Consider the following 22,385-nt stretch of genomic DNA (forward strand, 5'->3'; position numbering starts at 1 on the left):
GTCCACCAAAGCACTACCATTCCCATCTACTTCAGCTGGCACACCCAACTGACCAACCACTCCATCCACTCGTACATTCCCAACTTTGCCATTCATGTCTCCAATCAACAGCACTCTCTCGCTCCTCTCAAACTTGTCCATACATGCTTCTACTCTCGCCCACAACTCATCTTTCACTCTTGCCACTCGATCCTCTGTTGGAGCATACACACATACAATCGCCCATGCTTGTATACCTACTTTCATCCTCACCCATACAATCCTTGCACTAGTATTAAGTCTCTTTATAATATAAAATCTCGAGTCGATGGTAACATGTGCCTTTGTTCACATAATCCAGCATAATGTACGCGTGCGCAAAGTGATGTAAAGCACGATAATTTTCATTATTTTTTGATGTAAAAGTCTGGATCGCAGAGGTGACAGGACAAGTGGTAGCACAGCGTTGGGATAACCTATTAATGTGAGGGTATTTTAACTTAAAAATTAAAGTCCTAACTGTGAGATCTCATTTTCCCTAACTAAGCCTAACAATCTAACCTAAAGAAAAAAAAGAATCGAGGTAAGGCAAGAACGATGGTCTATACACCGAGGTGCACTCGATTTGACAACACGCAGCTTCCACGCCTCATCTCTCCAAAAGCTGGACATACCCTCAACAACTGCTAAACCCTATTAATCCAAAATTACAACATCATAGGTACTGGTTTAAAAAAAAAAAAAAAAAAAAAAAAAAAAAAAAAAAGGAGTTAAGGTCGGGAGTGGCAGAGGACTGGACCAGTGAAATTTGTGCTCAGGGATGATTATGAAGAAACACATTGGACTGGGACAGAGGAGCTAAGTTGTATGCATTTGATATTAGGACCACATAGAGATATATTTTTCGAACAATGTGCCAGCTGATTCAGGCTTAATTTGTAAAGCAAGTTGCTGGGGAAGATTTCTAGTTTTTGGTCTTGTTAATACACATTCTCTCCCACTCGAACTTTATTGTTTGTATAACCCTTGAGAACTGGTGGTATAGAGCTTACCTAGTAGTTTATTAATGTGTAACTTAGAAGCATTCTGGGAAACTGCGAAGGTTGGGCTTGGGTCGGCCTAGTTGGAGACTGGCCCCGTCATTTTGGCATGCTACCACTCTTAACTTGACCACTTGAAATATAATAAACGCAACCGAAGAGGCCGCTAATGGGAGAGAGTCTCCATCAATCTGAGTTCCTGACCGTTCCAGCACACATTGGTCATCAATAGTGACTTGTTTTCTACCCCTTTTGACCATGTAAAAGTCTGGATCGCAGAGGTGACAGTACAAGTGGTGGCAGGGGTGGGATATTACATAAGCTCCATGCTCGAGAACAGTCGGCGGCTATCATGTCCACAAAAAAAAAGTCCTCAACCGCGAGTAAATTTTCTCCTGCTACTCACTATATGCAACTGACGACATATGCCACTCACCAGGCATGTTACTCATAAGGAGAATGTCCTGCTACCAGGAGAAACTTTGTGCTTAGTTAAGAGTAACACGAGCCGCTCCACTGCGTTCTGTCCAGAGAGACCAAGCGAAACCTACCTACCTCTCCTATCATGCGAGAGCCCCGTCGTTCAACTTCTCCAAGCCCTATAGAGAAACTGGAAACTTCCCCTCTCTCTCTGAGCAATCCTATACTGCAGTTTGGGTATTACATACACTCAGTGCTCGAGGTTCTCAAAGCAAGTAGGAAACCTCCAGGTGGAGACCTTCAGGTAGAACTGCCCCTCACGTGTACAGTTCCCTAACTCTGGGGAAAAAAAATTAAAGTCCTAACTGTGAGATCTCATTTTCCCTAACTAAGCCTAACAAGCTAACCTAAAGAAAAAAAGAATCGAGGTAAGGCAAGAACGATGGTCTATACACCGAGGTGCACTCGATTTGACAACACGCAGCTTCCACGCCTAATCTCTCCAAAAGCTGGACATACCCTCAACAGACACTCAACCCTATTAATCCAAAATTAGAACATCATAGGTACTGGTAGGAAAGATAAATACGCAGGTACAGTCTGGAGAGACCTGGAAGGGCATACCCGACTCCATGTTCCCAGCCAGTTAAAGACAAGACGTGTTCAGAGGAAAAAAAAATGAGTATATACAATATATACACCACACACCCATCATCTATGTGTACTGCAGCCTCTCAGGCGGTCTGTGATGGACCTCCAACCTTGGTTGGGGTGAGTCCGGGTGGGCCTAACATGTCCTCCAACGCTCTAATACGCTCAAAACACTCATCAATTACGGATGGTTCCTGCTTCACCTCTACTCCCTGAGGCATTTCAGTTTCAATGTCAATCAATTTTTCAACACGGGACTCCATCATGAATTATACAAACGTGAGCAACCCCAGGAGGTGAATGCTGAACTACAAAGATGCCCTAACTGCAACTTGAGGAACCCCAGGAGGTGAACACTCAGCTGCAACACCAAAATAGTACACACTACAAATACACATACCTTATAATTCTACACATAATGCTACGTACATATACTTTTGAGAACTGGGGGATGAGCTATTACTTTAATTTTTAAGTTAAAGTACCCTCACATTAATAGGTTATCCCAACGCTGTGCCACCACATGTCCTGTCACCTCTGCGATCCAGACTTTTACATCGAAAAATAATGAAAATTATCGCACTTTACATCACTTTGCGCACGCGTACATTATGCTGGATTATGTGAACAAAGGCACATGTTACCATCGACTCAAGATTTTATATTATAAAGAGACTTAATACTAGTAAATTACAGTAGGAAAAAAAAAAGTGACTTAGCAACTAGGTAATTAATCTATGATCTGATAACATCCGCATGGAAACAGCCATGCCTCGGCCACACTCTCTCAATTAACCGAACTTTTGGTCATATAAAATAAACCAGATACAACTCATTATCACTTCCGGGCACTACATCCACCCACGGTTAGGGAAGACCAAAATTTCGGGCGACTGGACCTGAACTCCTCGGAAATGCCCAGTACCCATACTTAACACACACGGTACGCAAGTTCACCTACTTGACCAGTCTCCCTGAATACTGCTACTGTGGGGTGTTTCACACGCTCCTTGCTCGTGAGGGGAAACCAATCTGCATGCCTCCAAAACACCAGCCAACGTGTCCTATATTGCGACTGTGGGGTGTTTCACACGCTCCTTGCTCGGCCACTCTACCACTCTTAACTTGACCACTTGAAATATAATAAACGCAACCGAAGAGGCCGGAAATGGGAGAGAGTCTCCACCAATCTGAGTTCTGACCGTTCCAGCACACATTGGTCATCAATACTGACTTGTTTTCTACCCCTTTTGACCACGTAAAAGTCTGGACCGCAGAGGTGACAGTACAGGTGAGTGGGGTATGCATGCAGAGATGGATGAGAATGGCAGTGCTTCAGTGGACATCTGTGCTGGAAGGGGGTTGGTGATAGCCAATTCCCTCTTCAGGCACAAGATGATCCACAGGTATACATGGTGAATGATGAGAAGAGTAATTGGTGAACTTAATGAATCGAAGGCAATGATTGATTATGTGTGTGTGGATGGTAGGATGAGGTGTGTAATGGATGCCAGAGCATATAGAGGTTGGGGGAGTGGATTTTCTGACCACCACTGGTGGTGGTGAAAATCAAGGTCCAAGTGAAATGGAGGAATAGAATTGATGGAGTATGTGGTGAAATGCTGAAGCATGGGGGAGAGATAGTAGTAGAATGGATGTGGAAGATGTGCAGATTGGCCTGGGAGGAGAGTCCTGGAGGATTGGAAGTCAGGTATGATTATTCCCCTGTAAAAAGAAGAAGGGGAAAAAGAAGTGTGTGGCAATCATAGGGGCTTTTGTCTTCTTAGTTTAATAGGAAAAGTATATGGTAGGATACTTATTGACAGAGTTAAGGAAATAGCAAAGGAATTAGTTGGAGACGAACAGGAGGGGTTTTAGGACAGGAAGAGGTTGTGTAGATCAGATATTCATTCTTAAATCTATTGTGGAAAAGTTTCTAATGAAGGGAAAGAAGTTGTATGCTGCCTTCATGGATTTGGAGAAAGCATGTAACGGGGTGGATAGACAAGGATTGTGGAAAGTATTAAAAGTATATGGAGTAGATGGGAAGTTGTTGGATGCCGTGCAGAGTACTGTATGTATGAGGGTGCTAAGGCTGCAGTGTGTGTGGATAGTGAACTGAGTGAATTTTTCTACTTGAAGGTTGGATGGAAACAGGGATATGTCATGACTCCATGGTTGTACAGTCTGTATATGGATGGGGTTATAAAAGAGATACAAGGTAGGGCAGTGGATGTTGGAGTGGCCCTGATGAGAGAGGGCAGTGTTTGGAAACTCCTTGTACTGTTGTTTGCAGATGATACTGTGTTGTTAAGTGAAGACAAAAAGAAGCTGCAAGGCTTGGTGGATGAGTTTGGGAGAGTGTGTAAAAAATGGAATCTAAAGGTGAATGTAGGGAAGAGTAAAGCTATGGTCTTCAAGAAAAATTAAGTCAGTGAATGTACAGTGAAGTTGGATGAGGAGGAAATGGGAAATGTGAGTGCATTTACATACTTGGATATTGTGATGAGTAAGGATGGAAGTTTAGAGGATGAAGTGCTTGAAAGGGTACATCAAGGAAGACAGGTTGCTGGTTCCTTGAAAGCATTGATAAGAAACAGGGAAGTGAGCATGGAAGTGAAAAAGTTACTGCATGACAGTATTGTGATACCAACTCTAACATATGAAAGTGAAGCTTGGACATTGTTGGAGGGACAGAAGTCTAGAGTGAGAGCAGTGTAAATGAGTTATTTGAGAGGAGGATTTGGTGTCACACGGAGAGACAGACCGACAAATGAGGAAGTGAAGAAACGTTGTGGTGTGGATGTGAATGTGATAGGAAGCGTAAGGAGAAACACATTGAGGTGGTTTGACCATTTGGCGAGGGTGGAGGGTGAGAGACTGATGAGGAGAGTGTATGTGAGTGAGGTGGAAGGGAGGAGAGGGAGGGGGAGACCAAGGATGAGATGGAGAGATGGAGTGGAGAGGTATATGAGAGAGGGTGTGTGTGTGAGCTGGGAACAGGGCAGTGAAATGGAGGGAGACAGAGTGACATGGAGGTGATTTGTTTGTGGCCACCCCTTACAGGATTAAGGCATCTGGCAATAGATAGATAGATAGATGGACTTAGTATTCCAGTTCATCTCAGGGCCATCTTTGCTCTGGCATCTTATCTTTGCTGGACCGCACAGTGTTCAACGTAATTTTCACCTTTCACATTCCTTTCTGTCACTGCTTCAAGATATTTGAAATATTCAGCTAATTTAAGTACAGTCAGTCTTCATTATAAGTTTTTGTCATTGTTGGTGCTCAACCCCAGTTTGTCTGCTTAAGTAGACCTGTTGAACTGCCCCTGTAGGGCTAACCCATAGGTTCCCTACATCATTGATATTGTGTCCGTGTCTTAGTATGGCATGTGCTATGCAGTGCTCCTTTATATACGTTATGTTGTGTAGGCCTGTTCTACAAGCTGTGTACACATCATTAACAATTCCAGCTAGTCCAAATCTAAGCTGGTAGCTTACTAGGTCTGGATGATGTACTTGTGTAAGCCTAGGAAAGTGAACTCGATCATCTCTATTTAAGGGGACCTCTTATGGATGGATGTTATGAAGGGGAGCTTGTAATATGGTGTTATGATTTAGGTGTTGCATTGTCTTGCACGTAAAGTGAGGCCCTGCTAACTAGGTGTTTCTTTATAACTAATGTTGGAATGTCCAGAGGTGGGATATTTTACTACAGGGTTTGATAATGTTTGTGTGGTGATTGTTTTATGGCTTTTGTGTGTTGTATGTCTGTCATGTAATGACAGGGGTGTTGCGTGTTGACACAGGCTGATGAGCAGAGTTGTGTATCCCTCATAACAAGGTAGTATCTGACTGGGAATACTATAATTTCAGAGTAAAAGTGGGCTTTAGGAGTGGTTTAGATGCAGTGATTGGTGATGTGTGGGGTGGGACTCCATGCCTGGGAGGCATAGGACATCACTGATGTAAAGTATTGTTTGTAGGGCAAGGAGAGGGTTTCTTTTTATTGCCCAAAGTCTGGGCCTGTAGTTGCTGTAAGTTCATTGAGTCTGGTGGTACACTGCCTCTTGATGCCTTGTACATGGTCTTCGAAGGTGAGTCTGGTGTCATTTGCCACTCCAAGGATCTCAGCGGACGGTGTGTGTGACACATACATTGTTAAGTGTGATCTAGGGGGAGTACGATGCCTCTGTTCGTGTTGATTGCCAGTGATGAGTGTGGTGGCGGATTTGGCTGAGGCAATCGTCGGCCTGTTGTCCTCGACCCAAGTCCGCAATGTAAGGTAGTCCTCTTGCAAGGTGCAAGCCGAGTCTGCATTATGATGTGTGGTTGTTAGTTTGGTGCTCATCTGTTTATGAGGCAGTGGTCGTGGATGGATGAGATGTGGAAGTGTTTAGGTTGAAGTGTATGGGTGAGAGAATGGAGCCCTTTGGAACTCTTTTGGAGAAATTTCATATTTGTGATGACTTGTACAATATATGCTTGTCTGCCAGAGAAATAGTTGGCAAGACAGCATTTGGCATAATTCTCCTAGTTTGCGTTGTATATCTTGATGATTAATTTGCATCCAGGGATAGCATCAAAGGCTTTACTAATATCTGCTGTATTGTTGTGAGGAGTGTACGTTGTGCAGGTGTCATGGGGTTGATGCCATCTGATGTTTGTTGTGTGAAATTATTATTGCCCACCTTTAGCAAGGTGGAGCAGTAATGTTGTCGCCTGCATCTATGTGTGTGTGTGTGTGTGTGTGTGTGTATTTACCTATTTGTACAGTATTTACCTATTTGTAGTATACAGGAATTGAGCAATGCTCGTGTTGTCCTGTCTCCATATCCACATTTATCAAGTCTACCTTTACACACATGAATGTTTTTCTCATGCACCACCTCTTTGTCTAAGTCGTTCCAAATATTTAAGTATTTACCTAATATACCTAATTGTGAAATACACGGAATGTACTATGCTCATGGGTTTCCGTCGCTGTTTCTCAATAAGTCAAATTTGGCTTTAAACTCGTTTAAGTTTTTAGACTGGACAATCTCTTTGTCCAGGCTATTCCATAAGTCTATACTTCTGTAAGGAAAGCTATATTTCTTGATATCCTTCAAGCAGCTTGACTTTTTCAATTTCATTCCGTGTCCTCTTGTTGCTCTCTTGTCTCATACAAACAGATCTTCTTTGTCAATTTTATCTACTCCTACCATGGTCCTGAACACTGCAATCATGTCTCCCCTCTTTCTCCTTTCCTCTAAGGAAGGCAAATCCAGTTTTTCCAGCCTCTCTCTGTATGACAGGTCTGTCAGAATGGGGACCATCTTGGTTGCTGTTCTTTGTATTCTCTCAATCTTGTTTATATCTTTCTTTTTGTGTGGGGACCACACTACTGCTGCATATTCTAACCTGGGGCGGATCATTGCCACTATCAATTTTTTCATCATCTCCTCATCCATATAATGAAATGCTACTCTTATGTTAGTCAGGAGTTTATAAGTCTCTCCAACTATCTTGTTAATGTGCTTTTCTGGTGACAAACTATCTTGGACCAGCACTCCCAAATCTTTCTCTTCGCTCCTTTTTGTGATTAATTCATTACCCAATAAATAATTCAGTGATGGCCTCCTGGTACTTTTACCCATTTCCAATATTTTACATTTCTTTACATTAAATTTCATTTCCCACTTCCGGCTCCAATTGCGTATCCTATCCAAATCCTCCTGCAGTATTTTACAATCCTCCTCAACCTCTACCTTCCTCAAGATCTTTACATCATCTGCAAACAGACCTGCATAACTGTTCACTCCATCTACCATATCATTTACGTAAATGAGGAACATTACTGGCGCCAACACCAAGCCTTGCGGGACTCCACTTGTTACTTCCCTCCATCCAGACATCCTATCCTTTATTACTGTCCTCATTTGTCTGTCTCTCAAAAAGTCTCTCATCCATTCCAGAAGTTTCCCCTTCAGTCCTCCTATATATTCTAGTTTCCACATTAGTCTTTTATGAGGTACCTTGTCAAAGGCCTTCTCTAAGTCTAAGTACTCACAATCCACCCAACCATCTCTCTCCTGTACCACGTCAATCGCTCTTGAGTAAAAGCTCAAGGAGTTAGAAACACATGACCTTCCACTTCTGAATCCAAACTGACATTCAGCCAAAATATTCATCTCTTCCAGATATTTTATCCATCTGTCTTTCAGGATTCTCTCACACAATTTTGCGACCATGCTGGTTAGAGACACTGGTCTATAATTCAGGGGTTCTTCCCTGTTTCCTCCTTTGTAAATTGGTACCACATTTGCCCTCTTCCATTCTTGTGGCACTTTCCCCTCTTCCAGTGAGCATACGATTAAACTGTGAATTTTATCCGCCAGTTGTTCTCTGCATTCCTTCAGTACCCAATTAGAAATTCCATCAGGTCCTGGGGCTTTCCTTACATCTTGAGTTTCCAGTAATTTATACACTTCCTGTACATCCACTTTTATATCTTTTATCACCGGAACATTTCTAATCACTCCCTCCCCTTCCACAAGCTCCTTTTCTTTAGTGAAAACTGACTGGAAACATTTGTTCATTATTTCTGCTTGCATTGCCGCATCCTTAAAGACCTCTCCTTCTACTTTCTGTTTGGTGATTCCTTCCTTTTGTTTCAGTTTGCCATTAACAAATCTATAAAACAGTTTGGATTCATCCTTGCATTTGTCTATTATACCTTTTTCAAAATTCCTTTCTTCTTCTCTACGTATTCTTGTGTATTCATTTCTTGTTCTTTTATATTCTTCCTTTGTTCTGTTGTTACCTCTCTTTCTCCAATTGTTCCACGCCTTATCTCTCTCTTTTTTTGCTGTCATACACCTTCTATTAAACCACTCCTTTTTCCTATTTTCTTTCCCTCTTACTCTTGGTACAAATTTTTCCACTCCCAAATTATATAGGTCTAAAAAGATATCCCACTTCCTCTGTATCTCTCTTGTTTCTCTGAATTTTCTCCAATCCGCATTTTCAAAAAAGTTTCTCAATCCTGTAAAATTTGCTTTCCCAAAGTTGTATCTTCCCTGTCTATGAAGCTCGTCTCTTGGCTCGACGTTCCCTATTAACATCTGGAACTCATTGATCACATGATCATTTTTTCCTAAAGGACAGAGATATTTCAATGATTCTATTACATTGGGTTCTTTGGTGAACAGTAAATCTAACCTTGCTGGTGTGTCCTCACCTCGAAACCGTGTCTCTTCTTTGACCCATTGCGTCATCACATTATTCATTATTATATTTAATAACATAGTGCCCCATGAATCCTCGCTGCCTCCCGAGTACCATTCCTCCCAGTTCACCTCTTTACAGTTAAAGTCACCCACTAAAATTATATTATTGCTTTTCTCAATTATTTTTTGCAAATAGCTAGCCATATCTGACAACATCTCATGGTATTCGTCATCCTTCCATGCTCTCGTCTTTGGGGGAACATACACTACCACCATATCTCTCTTAACATTCTCTCCAGTTTCTAATTTCATATATATCACTTCAGCCCAGCCTTCTCCGATTTCCACAGTATCCACATTTATGTTGTTCTTCACTGCTATCATCACTCCTTCTCCCTTTTTTTCTTTCCTGTCTTTTCTCCACAGTTTGTATTTACCATCTCCCAAATGAACATCAATATCTTCTCTTAATTTGATCTCTACAAAGCACATGACATCAGGTTCATGTTCTCTCAAGAAATCGTTAATTTCGATCCTTGTCGATATGAAACCATCAACATTAGTATATATCACCTTCAAATTATTTTTGACGTTTTTAATACCCTCTTCTCTCCTACTCTCTATCCGTACCACTTCCTCAACTTCTGATCTTTCACAGCCATCCCCCTTAGTTTCCTTCACTTCTATTTCCTTAAATACCACTTCCTTACTTTCATATCCAATACTCTCCAAAAAAAAGTATTACATTCTTCCTCTGTCCTCTTATCATTTTTTTCCTTTACTTCTTCCTTTAATGATTTTAAAACTTCTCTTTCTTCTTCATTCAGATCTTTTCTTATTATAATATTTTCCATCCCCGCCTCTTTGCTTAATTTCCAAGTCACTTTAAGTATCTCATTTATTACACTTTCTGATGTAAACTTGACTCTCACTGGTCTTGTTTCCCCTTTCTTACAAGGCCCTATCCTCCTTACTTCCTCAATTTGTTTTACTCATTTGTCTCCTTCGGGGTCAATCTTGCCTAATATTCCTCTCACCAGGTTCATGTCTCTCTCGAGTCTTACGAACCTAACCTTTTCTTCCTCTTCCCTGTTTCCAAATATTACTACACATCTGTTCCTTTCTACAGTTTCTCTCACTGTTTTCTCTTTTTTCTTCAGTATTTTCACTACATTTTCTTCCATTTTTTTCTTGTTCATTTCCCTTTCTTCTTGGATGATCTCTCTTAAGCTGACCACTTCTTTCTGTTCTTCTTCTACATGTGCCCACTTTGCCTTATGCTCTTCTAATACATTACTCACCTTCTCCGTTTTATTAGTACTCTCTTCTAGTCTCCTCCTCAATTCAACATTTTCCTGCTTCAAATTCCTAATCTCTTCATTCGCTGTTTCATTGGATTGGATCAGACTCTGTATGGTAGTATCCGTATTTTCCGACACATCCTTTATCACTAGATTCTCTACTTTCTTTTCAAGTTCACTAATCCTCATAATTATTGCTTTAACCAGGTCTATGACATTGGTATTTGTATCAAATCCTTGAAATTCGAGTCCCTCATTGTTTACATTTTCGGCCATGTTTAATGTTGGTTAAGTACCAAAAGAGCTGTTACCGAAAAAAAACTACAAACATTCATGTATATTCTAGCCAATAAATCTTTACATTTTTGGTAGTCTATTAACTTTCATTATTTTAAATTTAAGACAAGACCTTAGGAGACAGGACAGACAAAATTCCTGAAACTACTTAAGGTTAGCAGCAGTGGCTGGGACGTCTGCTCTCTCCGGCTGTTCGTTCGTGTGTGTGTGTGTGTGTGTGTGTGTTCCCATTATATCTCATGAATGGCTTGAGCTATCAACATGAAACCTTCAGGGTATCAAGATATGGCCATAATATTGGCCTAATTTGAAAATGGGCACTCAGGGTTAAGGTCAGGGTCACCAAAATGGCTGCCAAAGGTCAACTAGTTTTTATTGCATGCCTTTAGCACCATTATACCTCATGAACTGCTTGGACTATCAACATGAAACTTTCAGGGTATCAAGATATGGCCGAAATGTTAGACGTTTGAAAACGGGCACTCAGGGTCAAGGTCACCAAAATGACTGCCAAAGGTCAACTAGTTTTTATCGCCTGCCATTAGCACCATTATATCTCATGAGCGGCTTAAGCTATCATCATGAAACCTTCAGGGTATCAAGATATGGCCTAAATCTTGGACTTGGCCAACAGCAGATTCTGGCGGGCGATTAGCATTCGGCTCCCAAATGCTTTTCATCATTTTGAATGTTGTGCTTAGTTGTTTTATGGGATTGTACAAAATAGAGAGTGTTGGGTCTTTGGTTTAAGAATAGTAATGATTGTTCCATGCATCCAAATACTGGGCAGACATGGGGTAATTGTAGTCTGTAATCGTAATTGATTGTAATCGGTTACAGACTTTTTTGTAAACGTAATTGATTACTTAGGCATTTTTTTCAAAGTAATCACAGTCGTAATTGCTAACTCTCATATTGTAATAGTAAGGCATTTTTTTCAAAGTAATCACAATCGTAATTGCTAACTCTCATATTGTAATCGTAATCATGGTTACTTTTACGATTACAAGGCCCCAGATAAGTTATTCTTTCACAAATACTCGTCAAGATTAAAATACTGTAGTTCAGTGTCGGACGGTCATATATACAACATAAAAGTCCATAAGTAATATGAAAACAAAAGTGAATTGTAGGTCATCACTTAGGAGCTTCCATATAATATCCTACCTAAGCTAGAATAATATCACCTGGGAAGATCTTAGTTGGTAGACAAGTTAATAGAATGAAAGGGTCAAGTACAAAGTGAAGGAAAGTCTCAGTGCTTGAATTATTAAAACATGTTTGTATTGCAAATTGGCAAAAAAATAAAGGAACAACTTACTGGACATAGCACTGTACAGTATATTTTTATCCAGAGTAACAGTCGCCATTGGTTCTGCAGAGCTTAACCCAATGTTCTTCCTTACGCAGGCAGTTCTTATTAAAATGATTTGCATATAAGATATATATCCCTAGAAAATATCAGTTTTATATTACTGGATGATGTTTTTACTTTTAAAAACTAACCAGCTATTTACTTAATCAGTGTCAAGTATAAAAGAAACATGCTCATAATTATATAGTGCATAACAGTATGTGTAATCATGATTGTAGTCATGATCACTTCTTATGTAATCGTAATCGTAATCGATCACTCTTACTTTTACTCTACGTTGGGTCTGGTTAGTACTTGGATGGGTGACCGCCTGGGAACACCAGATGCTGTTGGCATCCCTACGTGTCAAGTGGGGTTGGTGGAGGATTAGTGCCCCTCCCTGTAAAGCAATTAACTCTAAGCCGTTGGCCACCCCGTTTGGGATACATGGCATCTGGCAATGAATGAATGAATGAAAATAATCATAATTATAATCTGAAGTTTGGAAAGTAATCGTAATAGTAATCGATTACAATACCCTTGTAATCGCCCTATGCCTGATACTGGGAATGCTACAGTGTGCACATTATGTAGTTGCTGATGCCTCATGTTAAGTAAAAATATTTTTCCAAAATACCACAACTTTTTTCATACTGCACAGTTGGTATTGTGAACACAGAGAAAGCAAATCAACATTATAGGTAGGAATGAAACTTTAATAGGCAATTTGTATGTAATTTGCTGTGAACATATTCAGTGAGGAATTTTGATTCAGTTGACAATGAAGACTTATTGTATTAAAAATCTGCCACCATTTCAAATATTTTTTTCATTCACCAACACATTGCATTGTGACTCACCTTCTCTCAGCATATGTTCATTTACTCTGTTAACCTTCAAACACAGTTGTTCATAAATGTTTAGAAAGTGAAGCAGTTTGTGAAGATCTCATTTAATGTAAGCAAGTCACACAGGAACATCTTGAAACTGTGTCTCAGATTATATTTCATCCCTTATTACATGGAACTGTGAGAGAGATTGAAACTCAAGTTGTGGAGAGTGGAATGAAGATGATAATGAATGGTGTAGGGTGGAGGATCACAAATCTTGTGTGTAAATGATGCTTGTTGCTTATTAATAGTGAACAGGAGCTTTACAGATAGGTGCAGAGTTTTGTCATTGGCTATGAATGATATGTTTTAGAAGTACAGTATATGTAGATAAGAGTAAAATGATGGCTGTTAGAGAGATGGTGACTCTCAGTGTAATGTGATGGTGAATGGAGAGAGATGAAGTGATGACAGATTTTAAATACCTAGAACAGAGAGGTGCAATAAATGTGTAAAGGAAGTGGAAAGTAGAGTGACACAGGGGAATAATGTGGCTGGTACTATGAAGCCTTGATACTCAGAAGAGGTCTGTGTATGGAGGCTAAAGAGGATGACATGAGTGTCTTATTTCCAGCATTAATGTACTTGATTAAGACTTTGGTGTGACATTAAAAAAAAAAAATCAAGAGTAAGAGCAATGAAATGGAATTATTGAGGACTTTGTGTGGAGTGCATAGAGTGGATAGGATAAGAAATATTGTGGTTTAAAGATGTGGAGCTAGGAAGTTGTTGACAATAGGGTTGAAGAGAATGTACTTAGATGGTATGATAAAATGGAAAGAATGGCTGTAAATAGGGTGGTGTAAAAGGTATAAGTGAATTAGTTTGAAGATGGGAGGAAGCATGGCTGGTTAGGGTGGATGGATATGGTAGCTGAGTGTATAAGAAAGTGAGATTTGGAATCTAATGAGGCTTGGGAACTGACAAGGAATTAAGTTGGTTGGATGAATTATGTTCAGAGAAGCAGAGGACCTGAAAAGAGCTGAGTACTTCATTTTGAACTTGATAGTTGTGGTAGGTTTTGAGAATCGCATCTTTATTTAAAAAAAAAAATGTGTGCGGATATTCAGGCCTCTGAGGTAGAGTCAGGATTCAGGAGTTTCAGTGCCCATTTCACTTGGCATGCTGTTGTTTAATGCTCCCACTGTTGCATTTTCTCATCTCTTGTTTTCTGCATCTACCTCACCTCATCCTTAATCCGCTGGTACACCATTCCCGAGTCTCGACTACCCCCCAGGACGCAAAAACTGGTCAGATTTTCAGCTTTGCTCAAAGGTTAAAAGTTTTATGCTTGATTTATACAGCTTGAATTTACACACCTGAAAATGCAAACCCCACCCTCATGGGCCCAGTAGTTACTGAGCTATGGCCCGTCAAAGTTGATAATAGTCGAGAAAGAAAAATACGCCAGGGGAGGTAAAGATACTCTGTGCTAGGGGGTGAGGGTGGTAAGGCCAGGAAGGGGTGTACAGGGATGGAGGGATGGGAGGAGACCACCACCAGACACAAAGGAAGAGGCCCAGTGGAGTACAGGGATGTGGAGGGAGGGTAGGGGGGGAAATACCCTCCCCCCAGATGACTGGACGGGAGACATGGGGGGGATCCACACGGAGGGGTGGAGGATGCGTGAGGAGGGTATGGGACGGGTGTTTGTGGTGGTAACAATGGAGGGAGGTAGGATTGTAACAACGTAGTGGGGTAGAGGGGCGTGGTGAGAGGGAGGTGGGGGGTCCCCCACCACCTGGATATGGGCCTTGATCCTCCCTCCCGCATGTCCAACACTTAGTTCTGATTGGTCAAAAGCCATCTGCGTCTCAGTCGAGGTGGAGCAAGCTGCCGCCGGTATTTTGTGGAAGTTGCACAATCGACATTCCTCATCTATTTATCCCCTCCATGGCCGAAGGCCCAGAATTTTCCGTGCATGCAAGGCCAACACCAGGGCCATTTTTTGAAGTTTCAAAAATTTACTTTTTTTTTTTTTTTTTTTTTTTTGCCATATTGAAGAGAAAGTTCAGATGTACCTAACAGTGGAAATTCCAGCTTCCTAGACCCATTCTGTGGCTTGCAATGGAGTGCGAAAGTTGCAGAAATATCGGCAACCGATATCCGCCACCCAGGGACTCTGCCACTGTGCAATTTTGCAGGGGTTATTTATTTTATTTTTTTTTAACCCCCAAAACAATGCGAATGGTGCTGAAATGTTGTGCATATATGAGGTATGATGATATCGAATGATTTCAGTACATAATATGTTAGGAATGGCTGGAAAAATATTATTATGAATATTTTTTCACCTTTTTGATAACAAATACCTGTACGGTTATGGTAGTTTCGAGTTATTTTTTACGTTATCATTATGCCTATGCATAGAAAAGGGAGTGAAAGGGTTAAATTTTCAATCCTAAATGAGAAAATTGCCCGTCCTTCCGACACTAGGCTCTCCCACTGGAGATGAAAGTGGAGGGTCAGATCCAATTAGTAGTACGGAAGTTGAGTTGCAACTTCCAGCCCCCACACCATGTGCATGGCTAAAAATAATCGCAGTTTCAAAGCTACGAATAAGTCCAATTATTACGAATATAGAGACAAGGCAGAAATAGATATGTTTACAGACGGGAGAAAACGTATTTTTTCTATAACAACAAGTTCACCTTTCTCTGTCGTTTTACCTCGTTATTTTCGCAATATATGTTGGTGTCTTATAAACAGGGCGGTTATGTGTGTTTTGCAAGGGAGGAAAAAGATTACATTTTCTGTCTGGGTCGAGATAATGGGTGTAACTTTGTGTTTTTAGGCATGGCCCTGAGCGAAAAAAAAGTACATTGAGACATGTGGAGGTGTGTGGTATGTAGGAGGACTACTGGGCCATGGGAGGAGGCTGCAAAGCCTATGCCCAGAGTCGGACACATTAAAAAAAAAAAAAAAAAAAAAAGAGAGAGAGAGAGAGAGAGAGAGATACCAAGACAAAAATGTATTTTTCACTTATTATCATGTCTGTTTTGTTTGTGCCTGTATTAATTCATAATTATAAGCAGGTGGTTGTGTGTGTTTTGCAAGAGAGGACAAAGATGATGTTTTCTGCCTGTGTCGAGATAATGGGTGTAGTTGTGCTTGTTTAGGCATGGCCAGGAGCGAAAAAATTGAAAATCCACTCATCACAACAGCAGGCTCTGAACTGCTTGATGGGGTGTATGGGAGTGTAGTGTAGGTCAGTCTGAAGACATTCAGAATGTTCGTTCACTTCCCAAAAATTTTTACATTTTTTTATAGGCCACACTCAAACGACACCTGTGGCCATTTATCGGCTAAATGTCATTCGACACTGGTTGCTACGGAGGGGTTAAAAAATTATGAAAATCTGTAAGTTGTCGAGCTTAGTACTTTAGGGGTTAAGGTGAGGAAAAGAGGTTGGGATACTGGCAGTGATGATGACTAATCATCATTGCATGCACATATGTTTACAAAACTGCCACTTTAACTTTCTTGTTTTCAGATACTGTGGCTAAATGAAGTAGTGTACCTGTATACTTAAGAATTTTAGTGGAAAAATATTTGCCACAAAGTTTAGAAAAGACAGTATGTTTAACTACAAGAATTTCAGTCTTTGAATTGATTTATTGATCTAAGTATATACAGTAGTAACAAAAAAAAAAATAATAATGTTCATTGGAATTCTTGAGATAATACAGTAACTATTATCATAGAATTGAAATTATTACTGTAAACTTCACATGAGTTTTATCTAGCCATATTTTTTCCTCCAGGTGTTTAGTGGTTTGGTGGATATTGTGAACAGTTTGGTGGTGCGTCACAGTGCTGTTGTATTTGACCGAACCCCCTCCATCCTGGCAGTCATCTCACACCTCACCACCTCCCTCATTGGTCATGCCAGCCAGGAACACCAGCTTGACACCAGTCAGATTAAGGTTAGGCAATGATTTACTCAAACACAGGAACCACTTACTGTAGTTGATGGTAACCATAAAACTGGCAAATGTACACCTAGTGTTCAAATGGGTTAAGGCACTCCAGCCCAGTGCAGCCCATCCGTCTGTCTATCTATTGCCAGACACCTTAATCCCATAAGGGGTGGCCACAAACAAATTGCCTCCATGTCGCCCTGTCCCCTGTCATCCATACGGGCTCAAATCAGAGGTATGGTTAGGGAGTATGGTTCATATACTGCTCAGGGGTGGGTGTTGTTATTTCTTGTCTCATGTGTCTTGATGTGTAACTCAATTTCAGGCTGGGGAAGGGGACAGTGTAATTATTTTATTTGAATTTCATTACGGCAGTCTCAACCCTTAGCCGGCAGCAGAACTATGTAGACTGTGCAAAATCTGCTGAAAAATTGTGGGGAGACTGTATATAGATGCTTCCCCCAAAATTGTTCTTTGTAAATCCTAGCAGAGACTATATGTAGTTGGTAAGTGCCTTAGAGCCACAAATATCCCTAACTGGCAACATACTGGTCAAAGGTGGCTTAAATATGGTTGGTCACTCAGTGACTCAGTCTGTTCCCAGCTCGTAGAGGGGACACAAGTCTCCCTTGTTTCTCCTGTAGGCCTCTATTTCTAATTTCCTTTTGATATTTGGATATTGTAGACATAATCATGTCCCACACAAGGAGGAGCATTAATGATGATGAGATACACCTTATTCTAAATCAGGATTTGGTTGATGGTTTCATTGATGATATTAGTAGTGATTCTACATCAGATAGTGATGGTCATGATAAAGATAGTGGTGATGAATCACAGCATGAGATTGCAGAGGAGCCAGATGATAATCTGTCAAATGCAGAAATTGATGGCAATGATGACAGTGCTCCAGTTGGGTGGTTGAGTCATTCTCCAGTTAGTAGAGAACAGTTTCCATTTATTGGAGACACAGGGGAGTTTTGCAAAATCCTCAGGACCCATTTGAGATTTTTATGTCTTTTGTATCATTCATTCATTCATTCATCATCCAATCCTGTCACCCCATGAGAAGCGTAGGAGTCTGATGCTAGGCAAGTTGGTCCTGACATTTAAGCTGAGAGTGACCAGCCTCACTCATCCCTGAGTGGCATTATGTAAGCAATAAACCCCAACCATCCCTTGGATATAAACCTACACAGGCATAATCTGATTGGAGCACCTTAATTACCCACTATACCACCAGTTGCCATAATTTGGTTATGTGGTTACCACCCACTATAGTAAATGGTTTCCTGGTGTACAGGAAACCATTTGGCATGTCACTCAGTGTAGAGTCACCCTTAGGCAGAAGGAAGAGGAAAGAATGAAGGAAAGAAAGACAGAAGAGGGAGTGTACTGTCACCTGTAGGCAGAAGGAAGAGGAAAGAATGAAGGAAAGAAAGACAGAAGAGGAGGGAAGGAAGAGAGGAAAGGGAAGACATTCAAAGCAGCACTACATCAAGTGAGTGGATGGTGAGTACCCCCATCTACCACCAAATCCTTCAGAATTATGGAACATTTTATTACCAAGAACATTACATTTATATTCTTAACGTGGATTTTGACCTAAACACTGACTTGCCTTATTGTAGATGAAACCTCCAGCAAGGACCATACAGTCATTGATATAGACAGTGTCATTGTTTTTGACAGTATACCAAAGATTAACTTCACCAAAATCGTTCTGACTACTTATGCATGGTGATCATAAAGAAAAAGAAGATGAACAAAGAAAAGTGGCTAGCCAACTTCTTTTCATTTAAACAAGCCCAGGTACTTGACCAGAAGCCAAACATTGAAAACCAGAATCTTCCAGAGCATCATCCTACAGTGCTGTCTTCAACTAGTAATACTCACATTCCAGTTTGTTTCTAAATTACCTCTTCCCCCACCTCCTTCTGTAACACTTCTCTCCTTTGCTGATGAATTATTATCATAATAATTCAGAACATTGCACGCTGCAAGGCTATTCTGACATGCTTTGCGCTCTGTAAAATAGTGACTCTCACAGAATACAATGACTTCTTCATTAATAAAAATGTTGATGATGATGATTGATGATTTTAATGATGATGATGTGTGTTGCAGATAATTGTTGAGTGTGGGAGGCAGGTGGAGCGTGTGGTGAGGGAGCTGGAGCCATACAGCACCAAGATGAACAAAATCGCACATTTTACGGTGGCCAGTGTTGTTGAGGCACTCCAGCTTACAACCGTTTATCCAGCAGTTAAGGTCGGTAGCATCGTTGCTACAAAGGGTAGGAAACCATTTTCATTACTGTCCTTTTCTCACTGTTTTAGATTACCTACATTTAACATCTCAAAGGCCTTCAATATAGTCTAGCACTGATCTTTTTTCCATCCATCCATCATCCAATCCTCTGTTCCCCCATGAGGAGCATAGGAACCTGTGGCCAGCAAGATGGTCCTGACATTTAAGATGAGAGTGACCAGCCCCACTCAACCTTGAATGGCATTACGTTAGCAATCAACCCCAACCATCCCTTGGATATAAACCTACACAAGCTCAATCCGACTGGAGCACCTTAATTACCCACTAACCACCAGGCGCCATAATCTGATTATGTGGTTACCACCCAGCTTAGTAAATGGTTTCCTGGTGTACAGGAAACCATTTGGCCTGTCACTCAGTGTAGAGTCACCCTTAGGCAGAAGGAAGAGGAAAGAATGAAGGGAAGAAAGACAGAAGTGTGAGTGTAAAGTCACCTGTAGGTAGAAGAAAGAGGAAAGAGTGAAGGAAAGAAAGATAGAAGAGGAAGGATGGAAGAGAGGAAAGGGCAAACACCCAAAGCAGCACTGCATCAAGTGAGTGGATGGTGAGTGCCCCCACCTACCACTAATTGATCTTTTTTTCCTCTGTAAAAGATTTAGTACTTGAGTTTCCCGTACTCATATTTAGGTTATTTGTTTCAGAGTGGGTAATTACTTGTGCTGGCCTGAAATATAATTCAATTTTTGTCATTTTGTAGTCAGGCATGTACCTAGTATTTCGTCAAGGAAGAGTGGATGTGACTTATCATTTGAACAGTAATATGTACTTCAGCTTTTGTTTAACATTGGTCTTGAGTATGCTAGAGGCATTTTATCATTCAAAGAATCAGGAAACCATTTACTACGCTGGGTGGTAACCATATAACCAAATTTTGGCGCCTGGTGGTTTAGTGGGTAATTACAGAGCTCCAGTCGGATTGAGCCGGTGAAGGTTTATATCCAGTGAGTGGTTGGGGTTTATTGCTCCTGTAATGCTACTCAGGGATGAGTGAGGCTGGTCACTCACCTTAAATGTCAGGACTAACTTGCCTAGCTCCGGGCTCCTACACTCCTCGTGGGACATTGTAGGATTGGATGATGATGATGATGATGAAGAATTCTGCCATTTATGTGCTGATAATTTTGAATTGTTAGATATACAGTAAAGCTAAATCACTGATGATTGCAAGGAAAACAGATCTAGCATCCCTGTGTGCAAACCTTCTCCCTGCCAAGCCCCCTCTTACTAGTGAAACTATTGCCACATTAAGTACATTCATTGAAAAAAAAAAAAAAAATCAGATCTTAAACTGGTACTGTGCATTACATAGTTTGGTTTGGAAAAGCTTTTTGGTGTTATAATACGCAGTATTTAACCCATTTCACTGATTTAGGTATCCTGGAGTAACCATCTGCCATTTAGACCATTGTTATTGGTGTCCATTTATCTGGCTTTGTCAAAAAATACAGACAGAAATGAGTAAGCAGAGTTTGTAGGCTATTCATAGGGCCTGTCAACTTTCCCATGTTCACTTTGTTTATTCTAGTCTAAATCTGTGAACAGTTTAATCACTTCTTTTTCATTGTTTTACTTGTAGAGTGTTGTGGAGAGTGTGGTTTATGTGCTGATGGACCTGTGTAACCCTCACTGCATGAGTCACCTTATGGTGGCTCTACCTGCTGCCACCACCACACTCCTCAAGCACCTGCATAACAATTACCAGACCTTCCACCGTTTCAAGTCTAGTAAAGTGTAAAGGAACAGGTAACATCCAAATCCATATTGCCTGTTTAAGGTACAGGGATCCTGAGACTGTCATAGTGCAAAAAAAATTTTCAGCTCTAGTGAAGTTTCCATAATAGCCATCCGAGGTGCATGGACCCTGAGATGGAGCTCTCTCAGTACAGAACATTTAAATGTAATTAAATTATCTTTATCCTTGGTAGTATTATTTCTTGATACTCATATATATCTGCCGTTGCTTTGCTTGTGTACACCTACGCCCATTGCAGTTCTGCACTCTGAGTACTTTGCTTGCCTGATATCCTCCAAGCTGATCTCAGTTTCATCTTCTGAACTACAATCATATGGTCAAACAAACTTCTGCACACTTTTCAGTTGCTGTCATTACATGAATACACTTCCAAGCCTCATTCACTTTACAAGCATGTAATCAGATCATACTTTTTTCATTGTCTCCAGGTTGTTTTGACACCATGTCTTTTTATGTATTTCTTTTGTATTTGAAATCGCTAATACACAGCCTTTCCCGACACATGTCCTTTAATTGGCAGCCATTATCATTCTTCCCTGGCACACCAAAAGTGTCCATTACCCTGTTAAAGTGGCCATTGTCAGCACTCCAGTTTGGATGTCTCATCACAAACTCTCTAAGACAGTTTTCCTGTAATTCTGTCTTGATCCCCAAGTCTCTCCTTTTCTGCATGTGTCATTGCAAGGAACACAGGACTGTATACAGTGCAAAAACAAGTGCCACAATTGATGGAAGTCCCTGAAAATGTGTATGGTACTATATCATCAACATTAGATTTAGGAGTTTGTAAATTACAGGTACAGTATTCCTTATTTAGCCCTTTCACATCGGGTGGCATGTTGACATGTCACACTATCAGGTGGCTTGTTTACATGTTTTGCACTTTGTATATTTGCGTGCCAGTACTGGGGACCCAATAGTGGTTCAGTGTCAGAAGGTGGCAAGATTGAGGAGTTGCCATCACGGGAGGACTATTTTATTGTCTATTATTTTTGCCACGTACCAGAAGTATGTCGAGGCTTGTGGTACGAGATATTTCATTGCTGCAGCATCTTACTTGGATCTGATGGAAACAATGTCTAATGACTCAGATTATGTTGCCAGATGAAAGTGAGATTGAAAATGGAAGTGCTGTTGTAAAAGAAAAAGAAAAAAAAGAAAAAGAACAGCTTCGAGTTTATCATTATGCTGAATGACACACATCTGGCAGTTGAGGAGCTCCAGCATCGCAGGTGT

General features: G+C 40.8%; 1 protein-coding gene across 1 annotated transcript in view; it reads left to right on the forward strand.

Moving 5' to 3' along the window:
* LOC145411414 (uncharacterized) overlaps positions 1-21,530 on the forward strand; it is a 122,714-nt gene extending 101,184 nt beyond the window's left edge. The window contains exons 13-15 of the mRNA XM_080281454.1: positions 16,910-17,071; positions 19,193-19,336; positions 20,973-21,530. Coding sequence (XP_080137580.1) covers positions 16,910-17,071; positions 19,193-19,336; positions 20,973-21,131 — 465 coding nt within the window. The 3' untranslated portion in view covers positions 21,132-21,530. The remainder of the gene's footprint in view (positions 1-16,909; positions 17,072-19,192; positions 19,337-20,972) is intronic.
* The last annotated feature ends 855 nt before the right edge of the window (positions 21,531-22,385 follow it).

The sequence above is a fragment of the Coenobita brevimanus genome, chromosome 89, assembly GCF_032717465.1.
Source record: "Coenobita brevimanus isolate Jiangsu-jjx chromosome 89, ASM3271746v2, whole genome shotgun sequence".
Taxonomy (NCBI): Eukaryota; Metazoa; Arthropoda; class Malacostraca; order Decapoda; family Coenobitidae; genus Coenobita; species Coenobita brevimanus.